A 20271-nucleotide genomic window follows, 5' to 3' on the forward strand; every position below is an offset into this window, starting at 1 on the left:
CCGCCGTCGCGCGGCGAGCGGCGGCCCCGGCGCTCGGAGACGGCGCTGAAAGACGAGGCGACGGCGGAGCGCAAGGCGTCCTTCTCCGTCGAGCTCGACGGTCGCCTCGCGTCGGACATCAAGGACGCGGAGCTGTCCATCGAGCAGCACCTGGGGGACTCCGAGGGCAACCCCCTCGTCGCGGAGACCATCTCCCGCCACGTCGCGTCGTCGCTCGCGACGGCGGACGCGCGCGTGAGCCGCATCTCCGACCCGCTCATCACGACGGACATGGTCCGCCGCAAGTCCTCGGGCGTCGTCGAGCCGCCGGACAACCTCGACTGGCCCGAGAGCGCGTTCCGCTAAGGCTTAGGCGGACCAGTAGGCGAAGACCGCCGTGAAGACGACCTCGGGGACGTCGACGAAGAGGACGTAGTAGAGGTGCGGCGCGTTCCACGGCGCCGCCGCGCGGCGCGCGCGGAGGGCGGGCAGCGCGCGGCGGAGCACGAGGAGCGCGTGGCGCTGCGGCGCGGCCTGAGCGTCGACGAAGCCCCACCAGCCGCCCGCGGCGCGGACCGCGCCGAGGAAGTCGGCCGTGGCCGGGTGGCCGTAGCTTCGCGCCTCGGCTTCGGGGTCGTTGCCGTTGGTGCGCACGTCGAGCGACGCGCCGCGGCTCAGGAGGAGCTGGCACATGTTGGTGCGTCCACGATAGGCGGCAATGTGGAGCGCGGTGCGCCCGTTGTAGCCTCGGTCATCGACTCGCGCGCCTGCGGCGAGCAGGAGGACCGCTGCATCGCATTGGCCGCCAGAAGCGGCGAATTGCAGTGGCGTCCAATCATCTTCGTCTTGACCGTTCACGTCGGCGCCATGTGTGCAGAGAAATTCTATGACGATGCACCAGCCTCGGCGTGCTGCATGACCTAGGGGCGTTGTTGAAAAACTATCGACGACGTCTAGAACGTCTGCATCAAGGTCGCCGCCCGAAGCATGAAAACTCCGCATCCGGTCGAGGAACGCGCGTTCCGAAGAGAAGTCCATCGCTACCGCTGCGCGAGGTCACGATGCGGAGCGGGCACGACCCGACGCGGCCGCGGGCTGCTCGACCCGCCCAAGGTTGAAGCTTCAACAATCCAGCGAAGTCGCCGCGATGGCTCTGCTTCCCCTGCTCGTCGGCCTCGCCGTGCGCGCAACTGCGCTGCGCTCGCCCGCGCGGCGCCTCCATGCGCGCCGCGCGCCGTCCATGGCCCTGCACATCCGCGACTCCGTGGACCTCCTCTTCGTCGGCGGCAAGGGCGGCGTCGGCAAGACTTCCGTGTCCGCGGCCATCGGCTTCGAGTGGAGCGCCCGGGGCGCGCGCACGCTCCTCGTGTCGACGGACCCGGCCCACTCCCTCGGCGACGCCCTCGGCGTGCGCCTGTCCGGCGCGCCGACGCGCGTCGGCGACAACCTCGACGCCGTCGAGGTCGACGCCGACGCGGCGATGGCCAACTGGCGCCGCGCGGTCGAGGCCTTCGACGCCGAGGCCTTTGGGGCGCGCTACGGCCCCCTGGGCGTCGAGGCCGTGCGGTCCCTGGGGCTCGACGAGTTCGTCGAACTGCTCGCGTCGCCGCCGCCGGGCATCGACGAGCTCGTGGCTTTGGCGGACGTCGTCAAGTACGCGAGGGATGAAAACTACGACCGCGTCGTCGTCGACACGGCGCCGACGGGCCACGCTTTGAGATTGTTGGACCTGCCCCAGTTCGCCGACGGGCTCGTGGGGAAGCTCGTGGGGTTGCGGGACCGCGTCGGTTCGCTGGCGAAACTCGCGGGCGGCGTCCTGGGCGCGTCGAACCCCTTGGCGGGCGCGGCGGGCGACGTCGACGCCGTCGCGGCGAAGCTCGAGACCTTGAAGGCCGGCCTCGACGGCGTCCGCGACGCGCTGCGCGACAGCGAGCGCACGGAGTTCGTCGCCGTCGCGATCCCGACGGAACTCGCCTACGCGGAGACGCGGCGCCTCGCGACGAAGCTCGCGGGCGCGACGCAGGGCGGCGGCGTCGGCCTGCGGACCATCGTCGTGAACCGGTGTCTTGATGGTTTTGAGGTCGGCGCCGCGCGGACGCTCGCGGAATCGCACCGCGCGAACGTCGACGCCGCGTTCTCGCGAAACCCCCTCGCGGCCGCGGCCAAGGTCGAGGTGCCGGCGCTGCACACGGGCAGCGAGCTCGGCGGCGTCTTCGGGCTCAAGTACTTTGGGAGCCGCGCCTTCGAGGGCGACGCCGCGGCGGCCGCGCTCGACGGCATCTTCGCGCAAAGGGAAGCGAAGCTCGTCGTCTGCGGGGGCAAGGGCGGCGTGGGCAAGACGACGGTGTCGTCGGCGCTGGGCGTGGCCCTCGCGGACCGGGGGTTCGACACGCTGGTGATCTCGACGGACCCCGCGCACTCGCTCGGCGACTGCCTCGCCGTGGACCTCGGCGGCGGCGCCGTCGTCGAGGTCGACGCGCCGTCCGAGGGCCGGCTCTTCGCGCTCGAGGTCGACGCCGACGCCGCGGCCCGCGAGGCCGCGGCGCTCCTGAAGGAGGGGCTCGGCGAGAAGCTGCGGTCCCTGGGCGACGCCGGCGCGGCCGCCGCGGACCTCGCGGACGCCTTGGAGACGTCGCCGCCGGGCTTGGACGAGCTCGTGTCCCTCCTGAAGGTCCTCGAGCTCATCCGGTCCAAAAACTACGACCGCATCGTCCTCGACACGGCGCCCACGGGCCACACGCTCCGGCTCCTGGCGCTGCCGGAGCTCATGGACGACTTCGCGGAGCGGTCCATGAACGCGCGCGACCGGGCAGGAAAAGAGTGCGAAATTCCCAACTTCAAACGCTCCTATCTCAGCCGGTTTCCACTCGTTTTGGCTGATTTTTGGACGAGCGATCATCTCTCGGAACGGTCTCGAAGCGTGGGTGCTTTTTCGGGAACACGCGCGCGCGGAACACTCAAGTTGAAGCGACGACGAATCACTATTTTCCTGCCCAGGCGCGCGACCGCCTCAAACGGAACCCCGTCGTCGCCGCGGCGCTCGCGGGCGCGGGCTTCTCCGGGGGCGGCGGCGAGTCCGGCGGCCGGGACGCCGTGCGCGACGTCCAGGACGACGCCTTCGCCATGGACGCCATCCTCCACGACGAGGCGTCGTGCGAGTTCCTCGCGGTCGCCGCGCCCACCGACCTCAGCCTCACGGAGACGGCGAACCTCCTGGACTCCCTCGACGAGGCGGGCATCGCCTGCCGCGCCGTCGTCGTCAACGGCGTCCTCGACGGCGGCGACGACGCGGGCCTCGCGGCCTTCTGCGCCGCGGCGGAGACGACGCAGGCCGCCGCGCTCGCGGAGCTCCACGCGCTCGCGGACGAGCTCCGCGTGGACCTCGTCCGGACGCCCCAGTTCGACGGCGACCTCCCCGCGGGCGCGGCGGGCCTCGCGAAGCTCGGGGACGCCCTCTTCCGGTGTTAGATATCGACGATGGCCAGCACGTCGGCCCGGGGCGTCCACTCCGCGAGCGCGGGGCGAAACGCGTGGTCGTCGCCGGCGATTTTGCCCTCGCCCGTCGCCAGCTTCCATCTGTCCTCGCGGCAGCGCGGGCAGGGCCCGCGGGGCCGCCGCTCGAGGGCGTGGCGCTCGCAGCCGCAGCCCGCGCAGCAGAAGAGGCGCCGCGTCGCCGTCGTTCGGGAGACGCGGTGGCCGAGCTCGTCGCAGCGCGGCGGCCGCGCCTCGAAGAGGCGCCGGCAGTCGGCGCAGGCGAAGCAGCGCACGGTCTCCGCGCGGGCTCGCGCCTCCGTCGCCGCGGCGGACGCGGTCTCGCGGCGCTCGAGCTGCGCGAGGCCCTTGAGGCCCGCGGCCGCCGCGTCGGCCGCGGCCGCGGCCGCGTGCCGCGACGTGCGGCCCTTGAGCCGCGCGGCCTCGTCGGCGCCGACGGGCGCGAGCCAGGGGCAGGACGACGGCGCCGGCGCCGCGGCCGCGGCAGCGCGCGGCTTCGGCGCCGGCGCGCGCGCCTTGAGCAGCGCGGCGGCCTCGCTCGGCGTGACGACCGTCGGGCCCCGGCGCGCCCGCGGCGCCGCCTCGGGCTTGAAGCCGCGCGCCGCCGCGCAGTAGGCGTGCGCCTCGCGCGTCGGTCGCGGGTTCCGCCGCCGGAAGACGCGCGACTCCTCGGGCACGGCCGCGCGGCGAGGCCCGCGGTCGTCGTCGCCGCCGTCGCAGAACGTCGCCACGGGCCGCTCGAGCGCCGTCGTCTTCGCGCGCTTCTTCGGCGCCGGCCGCAGCGCCGCCGCGAGCGGGTCCGCGGGCCGCGCGGGCGCTCTGCGCGGCGCGGCGCCGAGGGGCGGCCGCGGCGCGGCGCCGAAGCGGGGCGCCGCCGCCGGGCGCTTCGCCGCGGCGGGGCCCTTGCCGCGGCGGTTGAGCGCGTCGGCGACGCTCTGCGGCATCGCGCGGTAGCTCATGAGCTTGGTTGGAAATCAAGTTTCAAACTCCCATAGCTCGCAACAAGATGGTTAATGTTTGCGCTGTGGCAAATTGGCAATCGGCGAACAAGAATTAGCAGAGCATGGAGCTCCATTTGCGCCTCGCACTCCTCCTCGCCTGCACGCTGAGCGTCTGCAGCGGCTTCGCCGCGACGTGCACGCACCATGCCGAGCGCCTGGCGCCGCTGGCCGCGCGCGTCGCCGTCGTCGGGTCGACGAACAACGACCTCATCTGCTCCGGGCCGCGCCTGCCTCTGGCCGGCGAGACCATCGCCCACGAGACCTTCGCGACGTGCTTCGGCGGCAAGGGCGCGAACCAGGCCGTGCAGGCCGCCCGCGCCGGCGCGGCCGTCGACTTCGTGGGCAAGGTCGGCGCCGACGACTTTGGCGCTGCCATGAGGACCAACTTCGACGACTGCGGCGTCGGCCGCGCCCACGTGACGACGGCGGGCCCGGGCGTGTCGACGGGCGTGGCGCTCATCACGGTGGGCGCCGCGGAGCGGACGAACACGATCGTCATCGTGCCGGGCGCGAACGGCGCGCTCGCGCCCGCGGACGTCGCCGCGGCCGCGGACGCGCTCGCGGCCGCGGACGTGCTCCTGACGCAGATGGAGGTGCCGCCGGAGACGACGCTCGCGGCGCTCGAGGCCTTCCGCGCGGCGCAGCCGGGCGGGCTCTCGGTGCTGAACGTCGCGCCCGTGCCCGCGGCCGGCGTGCCCGACGCGCTGCTGGAGCGTGCGACGTCGTCTGCCCGAACGAGGTCGAGCTCGCGCTCCTCGTCGGCTGCGCGCCCATCGAATCCGTCCGGGACGCCGTGGAGGCGGCGCGGGCGCTGTTGCGGCGGGGGGGCGCGAACGCCCGGGCGGCGCGTCCTCGCGACGCTCGGCTCGCGGGGGTCGCTGCTCGTCGGCGACCGCCAGAGCGTCTTCGTGCCGGCGCTCGCCGGCGTCGACGCCGTCGACACGACGGGCGCCGGCGACTCCTTCCTCGGCGCCTTCGGCGCCTTCGTCGCGGCCGGCGACGGCACCGTCGCGGCCATGGCCAAGGCGAGCCGCGTCGCCGCACTCGCGGTCCAGGGCCGCGGCTCCCAGCCGTCCTTCCCGGCCCTCGCCGACGTCGCGCTGAGCGACGCGCCCGCCGTCGACGAGCCCGACGTCCACGCGGGGCCCGACGCGGACTGGGCCCTCGAGGCCGACGGGACGCTCGCGCCGCTGCCGGCGGGGATTTAACACATGTGCTTAGCTCGGCGCGGATCTACGCGCCCGCTGGGCGAGGCTGTTGGACTGACTGGCTGCGTCACTGACGAATCCCATAGTCATTCCAAATGCCACAATCATCGCGGAAATGGATGACGCAAGACGGAGGCAGAGTAAACACGGGCTCGCTTTGATACGGACTAGGAACAAATGGATAAGCGCCCTTCGGACTAGGAACAAATGTCTTGCCACCAGCAACAACATCCATGTCTGCAACTCGACCATAACTTGAATAATCATACGGTCGAGGATCAGCGGGATCGACGCGTCCGTCGCGGATTTCGCGCGGTCCATTTCCAAAACGACTGGGCTTGCAATAAATATGGCGTAGATTCGGGCAGTGTTGCACCTCCAGCGCGAAGTGCTTCGCAGTATTGGTCACATCCACTACGCGCAGCGTGCTCGATCGCAGAATCAACGGAAGACGTCCAGAACCGCTCGCGTTCTTTTCTAAGATGCGGAGCTCCCGCAGAGAACCAAGCCGCGGGATGAGCCATGCGACGTCTTGCTTCGGGTAGGCAGTTTCCGGTTGACCGTTATTTTCAACGTGGGCCTCGACGGAAACTTGGAGCTTTTCAAGAGGAAAGTGCTCGAGCGCGCGCAGGGATCCCATGGCTGCTGACGCGCCGCGCAGAGCAAGTTTTCGAATGGTCTGCACACTGGCCAAGGCTTCCATAACAGTCTTCGAGGCCGGGCCCTTCCACGAGACATATTCGCGGAAAGGCAGCACGTCGTCGCCAATCACGTCGCCCGTCATATCCAAGTGCGTGTACATCGAGGCCATGTGAGATCCCGCCGGGGTAATCGAGTGCAAGTCAACATCTACCAGGCGGCTGAAGTCAATCTTGGCCAAAAGCCAGCTGACGACGAGCGCCATCTCTGATCCATCGACGGTCAAGGTTCCGAGCCTAAGTTTCCGAGGCGCGAGACGCGCCGTGGCGCTGGACCGCAGGTCCGGCATCATGTGGTGGTAAGGGACCAGATTTGTATCCACACACTCGACGTGTGTGCCGCGGGTGCGCGCCGCCGCGAGCGACTGCGTCACGCGAAAGAAGCGCCGAAGGTGGTCTGGTAGATAGCCCAGGACGTGCGGAAGCAATTCGACGGGGAGATCTTTGAGGCCCGAGGCCCGGGGTTTTACCTCCTCGGCAGCGCGCACGAGGCGGCCCTTCGCATCACGGGTCCAGTTCGGGGCGCCCGAAACTTGCGCGCGACGCCGGCCCATTGGATTCTCTCAAGAGTGAGATCCGCGGACTCGGGCAGGTTGGCGTCGCCGACTCGGTCCCCGGCGGAGTCCTCGGCGGCGGCGGCCGATAGGCCTTGCATTCGGCCTTCCCCGACCAGCGCCCCCGTCCGTCGGGCGCCGCCCGTCGTGCCCGGTGCCGAGGCAGCGCGCCGTCGCCGGCAAGCTTAGCCCTAGAGGGACGGGGCGCCGTCACTTGGCCGAGTCCATGAGGTCGAGGAGGTCGTCGCCGTCGTCGAGGTCGAGCTTCGCGCCGGCGCTTTGCTTGTCGTCCTTGTCGTCGAGGCCGAGCTCGTCCATGCGCTGGGCCGCGGACTTGCGCTGGGCGTTGCCGTCGAGGGTGATCATGGCGTCGACGAAGCCGTCCGGCCCCGGCGGCGGCGCGGCGTCGTCGTCGTCGCCGTCGAAGAGCGCGAGGCGGAACGTGTTTCCGCTTTCGGCCTTGTCGTCGCTGACGAGGCCCGCGAGGAGCGTGAGCTCGGCGCGCGCCGTCGACTCGCGGCGGCCCGGCGACGCCGCGCCGCCGCCGCCCTTGGCGTCGGGGCCCCGCTTCGCCTCGGCCTTGGCCTCGGGCGGCCGGTTCGCGCGCGCGCCGGATTCCGCGGCGCGCGTGTACATGTTGGACCCGAGGGCCCGGGCCGCGGCGACGCCGTGGTCCTCGGCGGCGGACGCGCAGGCCGCGAGGAGCGGGTGCGTGAGCCGCTCCGTCGCGGGCGAGCGCGAGCCGGGCCGGAAGCGGCGCAGCGTGCCCGGCGCGTCCGCGCCCTCCGGCAACGCGCCGCCGGGGTCGAGGCTCAGCGTGCCGTCCGTCGCCTGGAACTGCTGCTGGAGGAAGAGGGACACGCGGACCTTGCGGCCCTGGAAGAACTGGACGAGCTGCTGCTTGCAGAGGATCCAGTCGCCAAAGGTGAAGCGGCCGTAGGTCCGCTCGCAGCGCGCGACCGTGTCGTCCAGAAGCTCGTCCGTGAGCTTCGAGTCGCACATGGACCGGAGCTCGCTCAGGTGCTGGATCGTGACGTCGTAGAACCGCTTCGGGGACACGCAGCGGAGGAGCTGGTACTTGACGCCCATGACCATCAAGGAGTAGAGCTTGGACATGGACGTCTCGTTGAGCTTCATGATCGACGAGTGGGCCAATTTGTCGAAGATCTGGCGGATGGACTTGTCCTTGTACATCCACTGGGGCTTGAAGAGCTCCGCGACCTGCGCGCGAATCGACCGCCGGTTCGGGACGTCCCGGCCGAACTTCGAACGTCGTTTTGGCTGATTTTTGGACGAGTCGTGTTCGCCCGTCGATGTCTCCACGGAGGGTCGCGACGCCGACTACTCTCACATTGAAGTCGGGTTGCATAGTCGCTTCGCGCGCGGTCCGCGACGAAGCGCGCGCTGAACATGGTGCGCACGACGTCGCAGAGCACGCGCACGGACTTCTCGCTCTGCACGTTCTGCGCGCTGAGGCGCTGCTCGAGGATGTAGAGCATCTCGCCTATGTTTTTTTTGTGCGCGTGCGGTGGTTCGCTGCGTCGATCGTCGACGCCGGCGCGCGGACCCCCGAGGTTGATGAGGAGGAGCGGCATCGTGTGCTGCAGGCCGAGCGACTTGTGCGCCGGGGCGCCGGGCATCTCGCCCTGCGACGCCTTGGCCATGGCGCCGCCGACGCCGTGGACCGCGGCGTCCCGGACTCGCGGGCTGCCCAAGCGTCAAACCTCGGCCATTCAGGTGTTTGAACCTGGATACTTTGACCATTCGTTTGGACCTGGGCGCCTCGCTGGGCAGCCCCGGCGCGTCGCGGAGTGGCCATGGCGCGCTGGACGAAGAAGCCGGACGTGCCGCTCGCGAGCGGCGCCATGCCGTCGCTCCTCTTCAACAACCTCTCGGCCGTGAGCCGCCTGCTCGCGCGTCGCCGGCGTCCCCCCGTCCCGAAATCCCCCGGAAACCCCCCGGCGCAGGCCTACTGCCACGGCGACGAGGTGTCCATCGTCGACCTGAGCAACGGCAGCAAGCGGAGCCTGCCCTTCCGCCAGAAGCCCGTCAAGGTCTTCGACGCGAAGCTCTGCTCCTGCAACGGCGCGCTGATCCTCGTCGTCGCCCGGGCAGGAAACAAAAATAGTCAACACGACTTCAATATGAGCGTATGCGACCGTTTCGACGCGAGACCTTCGGCTGTGCTTCGAGAACTCGACGAGAGCCATCGATTCGTCCAAAAATCAGCCGAATCGACCTCGATGTGACCGAGCGAGAGATGTTCAAAGTTTGGTCGGGACGTCCCGAACCGGCGGTTGATTTCCACGCAGGTCGTCGCGGTCATCGACGGCGTGCAGCTCTGGCAGCTCGACGCGGGCATCAAGAGCCTGCGCATGCTCCTCTGCCACAACCTGTCCAGCGGCTCCAAGGACGGCTCCGACGAGGTCGCGAACCCGGAGACGGCCGTCTTCGCGCGGGGCATCGCGCGGAGCCAGCGCGGGCGCCACGTCTGCGTGGGCTGCTCGTCGGGCGCCGTGCTCGTCTTCGGCACGGCGGAGCCCGAGGTCGACGTCCAGCTCGAGCGCTGGGTCCCCGCGCACGGGAGCCCCGTGACGGCCGTCGCCGCGTCGACGCGCGGCGACGACGTCGTCGTGTCCGCGGACGAGGCGGGCGAGCTCCGGCTCTGGGAGCTGCCGAGCTTCACGCCGAGGGGCCGCGAGAGCGACGGCAAGGACCGGGGCCTGCTCGACGCCGGCGACGCGCGCGACCCCTGCACGGGCCTCGCGCTCGTCGGCGCGGCCGCGTGCCGCGCGGGGCCGCGAACGGGCGCGACGTTCCCAACTTCAAAGGCTCCTCTCTCGGCCGTTTTTCGCTCGTTTCGGCTAGTTTTTGGACGAGCGATCATCTCTCGGAGCATTCTCGTAGCACGGATGGTTTCTCTGGAGCGCCGAGCGCGGCACACTCGCGTCGAAGCGGCGTCGCATCACCCGTTCGCGGCCCAGGTGCTGCGGCGCGTTCGCGTCGGGCCACGTCCGCGTCTACGACCTCGCGTCCTCCTACGGCAAGCTCGCGGAGCTCCAGGCCCACACGCGCTGCGTGACGGCCCTCGCCGTCGACGACAAGGGCCTCGAGCTCGCGACGGTCTCGGAGGACTCGTTCCTCCACGTGTGGAGCCTCGAGCCGCGCGACGGCGCCGGCGGCGACGAGGCCAAGGCCGACGGCGCGGACCCGAGCCTCGCGCTGACCTACTCCCACCAGGTCACGGACGCCGTGCTCACGGGCGTCCAGTTCGTAGCGCCCGCGCCCGGCGCTGGCAAGGCGCCCGACGTCGCCGTGACGGCCTACGACGTCGACGCGGTCTCCATCTGGACCCGCGACTAGGGGCCGGTCGGGGTCGGCCGGCGCGCGGGCCGCTCGCTGTCCCCTTTCACGGCGTAGTATGCCTTTTTTTGGCGGTCTCGGACGCGCGTCGCGAGATTTCGTGCGGTGCCGCGCGGGTTCAAACCGCCGTCCGGACCCGCGACGGGGTCCCGGCCGCCGCGCCGGCCGCCGGGGCGGCGCGGGGACGTCCGGGCGGAAAGCGGGGCGCCCCCGATACCCTTGGATGCCGTTTTGGGCCGTTTTGGGAGGGGGAAGTTGCACTTCTCGTACTTCAACTTGAGTTCGCGTAAGCGCAAAGATCACTGCAATCGCTTCAATCGCAAGCGACGGGCCGCCCCCGAAGCGGGCGGACGTTTGGGTCGGCGGAGTCGGGTCAGCCGCGTCCTCACCCCTCCGCGCGCCGCGACGCCGCGCACGGTGCCGCGCGGTCCTTCGCCTCGACGACGCGGCGCGGACGCGCGGGCTTGAGCGCCTCGAAGGCCCCACCGTCGCCCTTCGCCGCCCCGCGGCGCGGTCGACGCGGCGCCGCGTCCATTTCCATCGGGTCGGCCCGGTGATCGGCGCGCCCGCGACCCGCCCCGACGACGCGCCCGCCATGGCCCCGCGGAGCTGGTGCGAGGTCTGCCGCGGCGGCGCCGACGGAGGCGAGGAGCTCGTCGCGTGCGGCGACTGCCCGCGCCGCTTCCACGTCGAGTGCGCGGGCCTCCGGCGCGCCGCCGACGCCGGCGCGGGCTGGACCTGCGGCCTCTGCGGCGCCTCCGACGGCGCCGACGCCGCGGGCCGCAAGAAGCGCGTCGCGTTCGTCCGCGGCGAACACAAGGAGTTAAAACGGCGCGCGGCGCGCTTCTTCCGCAACGAGAAGGCCAAGCTCGCGCCCTTCGTCGAGGCGAAGCGCCTCGGCGCGCTCTGCGGCCCGAAAGGCGCGAAAGACGGGCCCCTCGAGCCCTTCGTCATCGGGAACCGCGAGTCGTACGTCCAGGCGGCGCTACGGGACTACCAGGTCGTCGGCGTCAACTGGTTCCTCGAGCGCCACGCTTTGGGCGTCGGCGGCATCCTCGGCGACGAGATGGGCCTGGGGAAGACGGTGCAGACGCTCGCGTTCCTCGGCGCGCTGAAGGCGTCGGGCAAGCCCGGGCCGCACCTCATCGTGACGCCGCTCGCCGTGCTCCAGAACTGGGTCAACGAGATCAAGAAGTTCACGCCGTCGCTCACGGTCGCCAAGGTCCACGGCTCCATCGCGGAGCGCGAGCGCGTGCTGGGGGACGTCGACGTCGCGTCCGGCGCGAAAGACGTCTACCTGACGACGTACGACACTGTGTGGAATTCAAATCTTCAACCCGACTTCAATGTGCGCATATGCGACAGTTTCGACGCAAGCTCTTCGGCTGTGCTTCGAGAACTCGACGAGAGCAATCGATTCGTCCAAAAATCAGCCGAATCGACTTCGATTTGACCGAGCTAGAGAATTCTCAAGTTTGGTCAGGACCACCCAAACCAGTGGTTGAATTCCACACAGGTACGACACGTTACTGGCCGAGGAGGCCTTCTTCACGGAGGCCTTCGAGTTCCACGTCGTCGTCATCGACGAGGGCCACCGCCTCAAGAACGCGACGTCCAAGCTCGCGCGGGGGTTGCGGCGCGTGCCGTCGCCGTTCCGCGTCCTGCTCACGGGCACGCCGCTCCAGAACAACCTGGGCGAGCTCTGGGCGCTGTTGCAGTTCGTGCTGCCCACGGCGCTGGGCGACTCGAAGCTCGACGACGAGCGGAAGCTGCCCAAGCACCGGCGGCCCGCGGGGGGCTTCGAGGGCGCGGACGACGACGCGCACCTCGATCTGGACCGCGTCTCGGAGGCGCGCGCGCTGCTCAACGCGTGCATGCTCCGGCGCGTCAAGGCCGACGTCGAGTCGACGCTCCTGCCGAAGATCGAGTACGTGCTGAAGCCGCCCCTCTTCGCGCTGCAGCGCGCGCTCTACCGGTCGTTCCTGCAACGGGAGGGCGACGACGTCGCGGCGGCGCTCCTGACGCCGCAGCAGCTGCTGCAGCGCGTGCTGCAGCTCGCCAAGGTCGCGAACCACCCGAAGACGCTGTCGCTGACCTACGACCGCGAGGTCGCCGCGGCCGCGTGCCGCGCGCGCCAGGCCGTCGGCGCGGAGTTCGTGACGGTCTCCGTCGACGACGCGCTTAGCGACGTCGCCAAGGCGCGCGACCGCGAGCTCCGGGGCCTCGCGGGCGCGGGCCTCGTGCGGTCCTCGGGCAAGCTCGCGCTGCTGGACCGGCTGCTCGCGCGGAAGAAGGCCGCGGGGTCGCGCGTGCTCCTCTTCTCGCAGTTCACGTTGACGCTCGACGTCCTCGAGGAGTACTGCGCCGCGCACCACGGCGACCGCGGCGTCGGCTACCTGCGTTTGGACGGCGCCACGGGCCGCATCCAGCGCGAGATGGACATGCGGTCCTTCAACGCGTCCGAGTCGAAGATCTTCCTCTACCTCATCTCCACGCGCGCGGGCGGCCAGGGCATCAATCTGGCGACGGCGGACACGGTCGTGCTCTACGACACGTGCTGGAACCCGCAGGTGGACCTGCAGGCCATGGACCGCGCGCACCGCATCGGCCAGCGGGGCCAGGTGACGGTCTACCGCCTCATCGCGCGCGACACGGTCGAGGAGAAGGTCCACGCGCGCGCGCACCAGAAACTGCTGCTGGACGCGTTGGTCATGAACGGCGCGCCGCGCGAGCTGAGCGACGAGGGCGAGGCGGCCGATTTGGAGAAGCTCGACGTGACGGAGCTCTGGAGCATCCTGAGCGCGGGCGCGGCGGCCATGTTCGACCCGACGGCCGAGCAGGGCGAGGACCCGACGGACGAGCTCCTGGACAAGCTCATCGACGACGCGCGCCCGAACGACGTCCGCGCGGTCCGCGTCGCCGAGGAGCCCTCCGCGGAGCGGCCGGCCGCGGACCTGGCGGGCACGATCTTCGAGCGCGACGGCGCGGTCGCGTCGTCGTCGGACGACGAGGGGTCGGACGGGGGCTTGCGGTCCGCGGCGGATCTGGAGGCGGATCTGAAGGCGCGCGGTTTGCCGCTCACGGGTTTAAAGCTCGCCATCGCGGGCGCGGGGCGGCGGCGCGCGTTGCAGGAGCTGCTGGAGCTGGACGCGCGGACGACGGTGTTCCCCGAGGACGGCCTGAACCCCTGCGCGGCGGACGTCCCGCGGCTCCGGCGCGAGGCGGCCGCGCGGTCGCTCGTCGTGCGCGGGGGCGTCGACGCGGGGCGGCTGGACCTGCTGCGGGCGCTCGTGCCCGCGCTCGACGCCGCGACGGCGCCGCCGGCGGGCAAGCGGCGCCGCGAGCGCAAGGCGACGAAGATCTACGAGCCGGTGCACGCGACGAACCCGAACCGCGGCCGCCGCGTCGCGCTAAAGCACGACGAGGAGTGCTTCGAGTGCCAGGACGGCGGCGAGCTCCTCGAGTGCGTCGCGTGCCCCAAGGTTTATCATCTGGCCTGCGTGGGCCTCAAGAAGATCCCCAAGGGCGCGTGGTACTGCCCCTGGCACAGCTGCGACGCGTGCGGGCGCCGGAGCTCGGACGCGGGCGGCGCGCTCTTCCACTGCACGTCCTGCCCCGTGGCCTACTGCTTCGACTGCTGCCCGGACGAGCACGTCGACGCGGGCAGCTCCCAGACCGTCAAGGCGCGGTCGCTGGCGTCGCAGCTCGAGAAGCAGGGCGTGAATTTGAGGAGCTGGCTCTTCTTCACGTGCGGCACGTGCGACGCGGCGGCCAAGGCCGCCAAGGCCGAGAAGCTCAAGAAGGCCGCGGAGAAGCGCGAGCGCGAGCGCGAGCGCGAGCGGGCGCTCTACCCCATGGGCCGGTCGAACCGCGCGCCCGCGGCCGCGCCCGCGGCGGCCAAGGCGCCCGCGCCCGCGCCCGCGCCCTACGCGGCGCCGCCGTCCTGGGACGGCGGCCCGCCGCCGGGGGGCTTCGCCTACGACGGCTACGGCTACGCGCCCTACGGGCCCGGGGGCTACTGGGGCCCGCCGCCGCCGCCGCCGCCGCCGCCGCCGGGCGGCCACTTCTACTCCATCGACGGCGGCCTGCCCAAGGCGCCCGCGCCCGCGCCCCTGCCCTACTACGGCGGCTTCGGCCCGCCGCCCTACGGCCCGCCGAGCGCCTACGGCGCGGGCGGCCACCTCTACTCCATCGACGGCGGCCTCAAGCCCGTCGAGGCGCGCGCGCCCGCGGCCGCGCCGCGGGCGGCCGCCGCGCCCGCGGCCGCCGCGCCCGCGGCCGCCGCGCCGGCGAAGAAGCGCGGCCGCCCCGCGAAGGCGCCCGCGGCCGCCGCCGCGGCCGCCCCGGCGGCGGCGAAGCGGCCCCGGGGGCGGCCGCCGGCGGCGCCGCGCGCGCCGCTCCCCGCGCCCGCGGCGGCCGACGAGCGGACGTCCGTGGCGACGTTCCACGGGAAGACGCTGGGCCTCGTCCTCGCGAACCGCGACGGCGAGCACGTCCGCGTCCAGAAGATCAAGGACGCCGCCGCCGAGGCGCGGAGCCTCGGCATCAACGTCGGCGACCTCGTCCTCGCCATCGCCGGCGAGCCCGTGCCCAAGGGCGCGGCCATCGCCGACGTCGCGAAGAAGATCCAGACCGCGGACCGGCCGCTCCAGCTCACGCTCCTCAAGCGGCGCTAGGGGCGGGTAAACTCCGGCGAGGTTCAACCACTGCAACATGCCGGAGCGAAGCGCTCGGGCTTCAAGAGCATGGCGTAAAGACCGGGAGCCGCTTCGCAGAGCAATGGCGTAAAGACCGGGAGCCGCCGCCCGTAGCTCCCCATGGCGTCCGAGGCGTCCCCGGCGTCGAAGCGGCCCCGGGAGGCCTTCGGCGACGTCGAGGCGCGGCGCTGGGCCGACGGGTCCGACGACCTGCGGACGAGCCTGCGCGCCGCGGCCCTCGGCGCGGGCCTCGACCTCGGCGCGTCGGCGGACTTCGACGCGCGGTACGAGCTGCTGGCGCCCATCGGCAGCGGCGCCTTCTCCGTCGTCCGCGGCGTCAAAAGCCGGAGCGGCGGCGGCCCGCCGCTCTGCGTGAAAACGGTGGACGTGCGCCCTCTCCGGCTCCGGCCGAACTTCAGCCCGCGGCGCCTGCTGCGCGAGGCGACGATCCTGAGCCGCGTCGCGCACGCGAACGTCGTGCGCTACGTCGGCTGCTACGAGGGGCCCGACGCGCTCCGCGTCGTGCTGGAGCGCGCGCCCGGCCGCGAGCTCTTCGAGGTCATCCTCGAGCGGCGATCTTTACCGGAGGCGGACGCGCGGCCCGTCGTCGCCCAGCTCACGTCGGCGCTGGCGTACCTCCACGCGAATTCCGTCGCCCACCGCGACGTCAAGCCGGAGAACGTGCTCGTCGACCGGCAGGGGGACGAGTGGCGCGCGACGCTCATCGACTTCGGGCTCTCCAAGGTCATCAAAACGACGCCCTCCGGCGACGACGACGACCTGCCGGTCCTGGAGTCGAGCGCGGGGCGGACCTTCGTGGGCACGCCCTGCTACCTGGCGCCGGAGATCGAGGCCATCCACCGGGGCGGCGAGGGCGCGCCTCGCCACTACGGCGTCGAAGTCGACGCGTGGTCCCTGGGCGCGGTGCTCCACGTGAGCCTCGTGGCCCGCTTCCCCGAGTTCGACCGGTCCTCGGGGCGGCCGCTGGTGAAGGTCGACGGGCCGGCCTTCGCGCGCGTGTCCGCGGGCGCGAGGGACTTGGTGAGTCGGCTCATGGACCCGGACCCGGCGACGCGACTGGCGACCGGCGACGCGCGGGCCCACGCCTGGCTCGCGGCGGCCGGCGAAACATCGCCGCCGCCCCCGGCGCCGGAAACGCGGGACGAGCTCTCGAGGCTCGCGGCGCCGCTCGGCGCGCCGACGGCCTTCGAGATCGACTCGCTGGTCGAGCTCCAGCAGAGCATCGGCGCGTGCCTCGGCGGCGCCTTCGAGTCCTACGCGCACCTGCCGGAGATGTCGCAGCGCATCCGGGGCTGCGCCGTGCTCTGCCGGTCCCAGCTCCTCGAGAACACGAAGCTCCTCCGGAAGATCGAGCAGACGGCCGCCGGCGCGCTCGACCTCCACGAGGACCTCGAGCTCTCCGTCGCGTCGGGCGAGCCGCCCCTCGCGCTGCAGCTGCTGACGACGTGCAAGAAGTGGGTCGGCGGCCTCCGGGACGCCGTCGTCGCCGTGCAGCGGGGGAATAGGGTCCAGGTCGACGAGCTCCACGGCGCCATGTCGGACGTCGAGGCCATCCGCGCGCGGGGGGCGGACCCCGCGGCGCTCGGCGGCGACGCCGCGGCGCCGCCGGCGGCGCCGCCGCCGCCGCCGGACGCGGCGCGCGCGCCGTCGCCGGCGAGGGCGGACTACGACATGGACGACGGCCTCGACGACTCCGTCGTCGCGGACCGCGCGGCGTGCTCCTACGGGCCCAACCAGGGCAAGGTCGAGGACGCGCTCGCCGCGCGGAAGACGGCCGCGGCGGCGCTCGAGGTCGCGCGCGGCGCACCGGCGCCCGCGGCCGACGAGCGGGCGCGCCGCGACTCGGACCCCGCCGTCGAGACGCTGACGGCGCGCCTCGGCTCGACGCTCGACGTCGACGGCGGGGTCCGGAAGCCGCCGCCCTGCGCCTTCGCGACGGCGCTCGCGCACCTCGAGCGCGTCGACGCGGTCCTCGAGCGCCTCGCCGTGCTCTGGTCCAACACGGAGGTCATCTTCGACAACCTGTTGCAAAAGTCGGAGCACATCGAGCAGTTCCTCGAGTACTCCGCGGCGGCGACGAGCCCGGAGCGGCGCATCATGGACCGCTTCCACCAGCGCCTCGCGGAGTACAAGATGTTCTGGCTCAAGGTCCGCGACATGGCCCACGCGACGCTCCACAAGTAATCCCGTGGATGCGCGTCGGGCGCGCCGCCGAGGGGCGTTGAGGCCGGGTTGTAGCGTCCGTGGTCGTTGGGGCGCGCGTCGGGGAGATACGGCGTCATGATCACACGAACATGACTCAGTTGAAGTCAAGTTGACCCCCACGGTTGGGCTCTTGCGAATTTGGTCGACCAACGGATGATGATGGATCCAGCAGCCCTTCACGCGCCCGTGCCCGAGGGGACGGCGCCGTTCGTGCCGGCCTACTCGTATGCGATGCTCCCCTACCACCCTCACATGGCGCCCCATCCTCACATGGCGCCCGCTCCACAGACTGCGGCGCTCGCCCCTCAGATGGCACCGGCCCCTCCGATGGCGCCCGCGCCCCAGATGGCGCCGGCCCCTCAGATGGCGCCCGCGCCCCAGATGGCGCCCGCCCCTCCGATGGCGCCTGCCCCTCCGATGGCGCCTGCCCCTCAGATGGCGCCCGCCCCTCGCGCCGCGCCCCAGACGGCGCCGCCGCCGCCGCCGCCGGCCGCCGAGGTCCGCGGCGCCGTGCGGCTCTCCGAGCTCGTCGCCGCGGGATTGGTGACGCCCGGCCCCGGCGCGCTGACCTGCGAGTGCTACGACGCGAGCGGCACGAAGAAGCTCTTCGCCGCGGACCTGCTCGCCGACGGCCTCATCGAGGACGAGAACGGCAACGCCCACAAGTCGCCGTCGGCCTGGGCGAGCGCGTGCAAGGGCGTCCCCGCGAACGGCTGGCAGCTCGTCAAGCACGGCGGCAAGTCGCTCGGCGCGTACCGGCGGAAGCTCGGGCGCCCCGCGCGCCGCGCCGCGGGCCCGCCGCAGCCCGTCAACGCGTTCTTCAGTTACGTCAAGGAGAACTTCAAGGCCGCGTCCGCGGGCGTCGGCGGCGCGGGCAAGCACGCCGTGTCGGCCCTCGCCCAGTCCTGGCGGTCCATGGGCGCCGCGGAGAAGCGGCCCTTCGAGGAGATCTCGCGGCTCTCGAGCGAGGCCTACGCGCGGGCCAAGGTCGCCATGGGCGGAAAGGCGCCGCGCGCCGCGGCGCCGCGCGGCGGCGGCTCCCCCCGCGGCGGCAAGTGCGCGCGCACGACCAAGGCGACGCTGGCGGAGATGCTCGCCGCGGGGCTCGTCGCGCCCGGCGCCGGCGTCATCTCGCTCGCGCGGCGGCCCGACGTCGCCGCGGACCTGCTGCCCGGCGGCGCCATCCGCCACGGCGCCGCGACCTACGCGACGCCGTCGGGCTTCGCGACGGCCGTCGCGGGCAAGCCCTGCTCGGGCTTCACGACCGTGACCTACGGCGGCGCGTCCCTCGCCGACATCCGCGACCGCGGCGCGGCCGCCGCGCCGCACGTCCCGCCGCCGCCGGCCGAGGAGGAGGCGCCCGAAGTCGCGCCGCACGTCCCGCCGCCGCCGGCCGAGGCCGAAGTCGCGCCGCACGTCCCGCCGCCGCCGGCCGAGGAGGAGGCGCCCGAAGTCGCGGCCGCGCCGCCGGTCGCCGCCCCGGCCGCCGCCGAGGAGCCCCACGTCCCGGCCGAGGCGCGCGAAGCCTGATTCCCGAAGCCCCCCCTCCCCCGCCCCGCCTCGATGAGTGGGTGTTTTTTTGGTGTTGTTAGGCTCCGCGCGGCACGCGGGGCGAGGTTTCTGACGAGCGGGGGCGTCCCGGGGCTCCCGCGGAGCCCCGAAACAGGTGCGGGGGCGCGCCGCGCGGCGGCGGCGCGGGCCGCGTCGCGTTTCACGGGCGCCTACTTCTTCTTCTTGATGTCGAGTTTGCGTTTGTAAAAGGCGAGCTCCGGGCCCTCGAGGATGTAGCCGTCGCAGCGGCCCGACTGGCCCGGGCGGCTCGAGACGACGGCGAGGAGGCGGCCCGACGCGAACTGGTCGTCGAGCGTCGACTCGAGGGACCGGCCCTTCTGGCGCTGCGCGAGCTTGCGGAGCACGTGGCTCGACTTCTTGGCGTCGGCCTCGGCGTCGCCGTCCTTCTTCTTGCCGCCGCCCTTCTTCTTGCGGCCGATCTCGACGCCGTAGTGCGCCTCGTACCACTGGCGGAAGGGCGTCGCGTCGACCTGGACGATCGTGTTCTTGACGAGCGTCTTCGTGCGCACGAGCTCGTTGTTCGTCGAGTTGTAGACGACGTCGAGGATGCGCGTCTTGCGCGTGCAGACCTCGGAGCCCCACGAGTAGTTGCCGCTCTCGAGGCGGAGCGCGCGGAACTTCTTGTTCCCGCCGCGCGTGCGGATCTCCGTCACGCGCTTGACGCCGATCTTCGTGTTGCCCGCCTGGCGGCCGGACTCGAACTTGCGCTTCTTGACGCAGACGTTGCGCTTGCCGCCCGTGGCGCGGCGCTTGTGCCGGGAGTCGCGGGAGATGCCCATCTTCGCCTGAACGAAGGGGGGGCGTCGGGCGTCGCGCGCGCGCGGCGGCGTCGGGCGATCGGGCGGACGCGCGGCGTCGCGGCGGCCGGGCGAGACTCTCTCGTCGCGGCGGCCGGCGGCGGCGTCGCAGCAGCCCTGGGCGCCGCACCAGAGGGCGCAGCATCCGGGGGCGACCCCGCGCGCCGCCGTCGACTCTCGCCGCGGCGTCGGCGGCGGGCCCGCTCGCGGTCGGCACGGCGACGACGCGCTTCGCCGAATCGCGGCAAGCGCACGCCGCCGTCGTCGCAACGGCGTCAACCCCGCCGCCGTCGACCCCGTCTAACGAAATCTCTCGTATGCCCGAGCCCGCACCACGGTCGGACCATCGGACGCGGCATCGCACTGCTGCTGGCGAGACGAGGATCAGCGACGGAGGCAAGCAGCTCGCCCACGACCGTGCACCGGACACATGATCCTAATGTAGATTTGGCTGGGTAGGATAGGGAGAGCAGCATGCAGCGTCATGGCTGCAACGCCGCGAGCTCGCAATCACCCGCTAGACAATGCTAGCCCGCGCTCTGCAGGCGCGGCGCATCGCTCAATTGCTGCGATGTGCGCCACAGCGATGCATCACGACCATCAGAGACGTCACCACCATCGACGCCCTCGCGACCATCCCCTGCGACCAGATGATCACGTTTAGCATCGTCGCGCACATCGACC

General features: G+C 72.1%; 6 protein-coding genes across 6 annotated transcripts in view; 4 read left to right on the forward strand and 2 right to left on the reverse strand.

Annotated features, from left to right (window-relative positions):
- Positions 1-1219: 1219 nt before the first annotated feature.
- AURANDRAFT_30751 (hypothetical protein) lies at positions 1220-1987 on the forward strand (the record flags this gene model as incomplete). The annotated part of the gene is made up of 1 exon (XM_009041404.1): positions 1220-1987. A coding segment is annotated over one exon (768 nt), but the record flags the coding sequence as incomplete, so codon positions are not given.
- A 5155-nt stretch (positions 1988-7142) lies between these two features.
- On the reverse strand, positions 7143-8301 carry AURANDRAFT_66251 (hypothetical protein; the record flags this gene model as incomplete). The annotated part of the gene is made up of 2 exons (XM_009041535.1): positions 7143-8153; positions 8284-8301. 2 exons carry the CDS (start codon positions 8299-8301, stop codon positions 7143-7145), a joined length of 1029 nt encoding a protein of 342 aa, XP_009039783.1.
- Positions 8302-10890: 2589 nt separating this feature from the next.
- On the forward strand, positions 10891-13009 carry AURANDRAFT_30762 (hypothetical protein; the record flags this gene model as incomplete). The annotated part of the gene is made up of 3 exons (XM_009041405.1): positions 10891-11600; positions 11812-12381; positions 12481-13009. Coding segments are annotated over 3 exons (1809 nt in total), but the record flags the coding sequence as incomplete, so codon positions are not given.
- A 2103-nt stretch (positions 13010-15112) lies between these two features.
- On the forward strand, positions 15113-16105 carry AURANDRAFT_30694 (hypothetical protein; the record flags this gene model as incomplete). The annotated part of the gene is made up of 1 exon (XM_009041406.1): positions 15113-16105. A coding segment is annotated over one exon (993 nt), but the record flags the coding sequence as incomplete, so codon positions are not given.
- A 2834-nt stretch (positions 16106-18939) lies between these two features.
- On the reverse strand, positions 18940-19569 carry AURANDRAFT_30589 (hypothetical protein; the record flags this gene model as incomplete). Its single annotated transcript, XM_009041534.1, has 1 exon — positions 18940-19569. The coding sequence occupies one exon, from the start codon at positions 19567-19569 to the stop codon at positions 18940-18942; it is 630 nt and encodes a 209-aa protein (XP_009039782.1).
- A 668-nt stretch (positions 19570-20237) lies between these two features.
- Positions 20238-20271, forward strand: part of AURANDRAFT_59315 (hypothetical protein) — a gene marked incomplete at both ends in the record, with an annotated part of 1897 nt that continues 1863 nt past the window's right edge. The window contains one exon of the mRNA XM_009041407.1: positions 20238-20255. Within this exon, the coding sequence (XP_009039655.1) occupies positions 20238-20255 (18 nt within the window). The remainder of the gene's footprint in view (positions 20256-20271) is intronic.

This window comes from Aureococcus anophagefferens (genome assembly GCF_000186865.1).
Source record: "Aureococcus anophagefferens unplaced genomic scaffold AURANscaffold_21, whole genome shotgun sequence".
Lineage (NCBI taxonomy): Eukaryota > Pelagophyceae > Pelagomonadales > Pelagomonadaceae > Aureococcus > Aureococcus anophagefferens.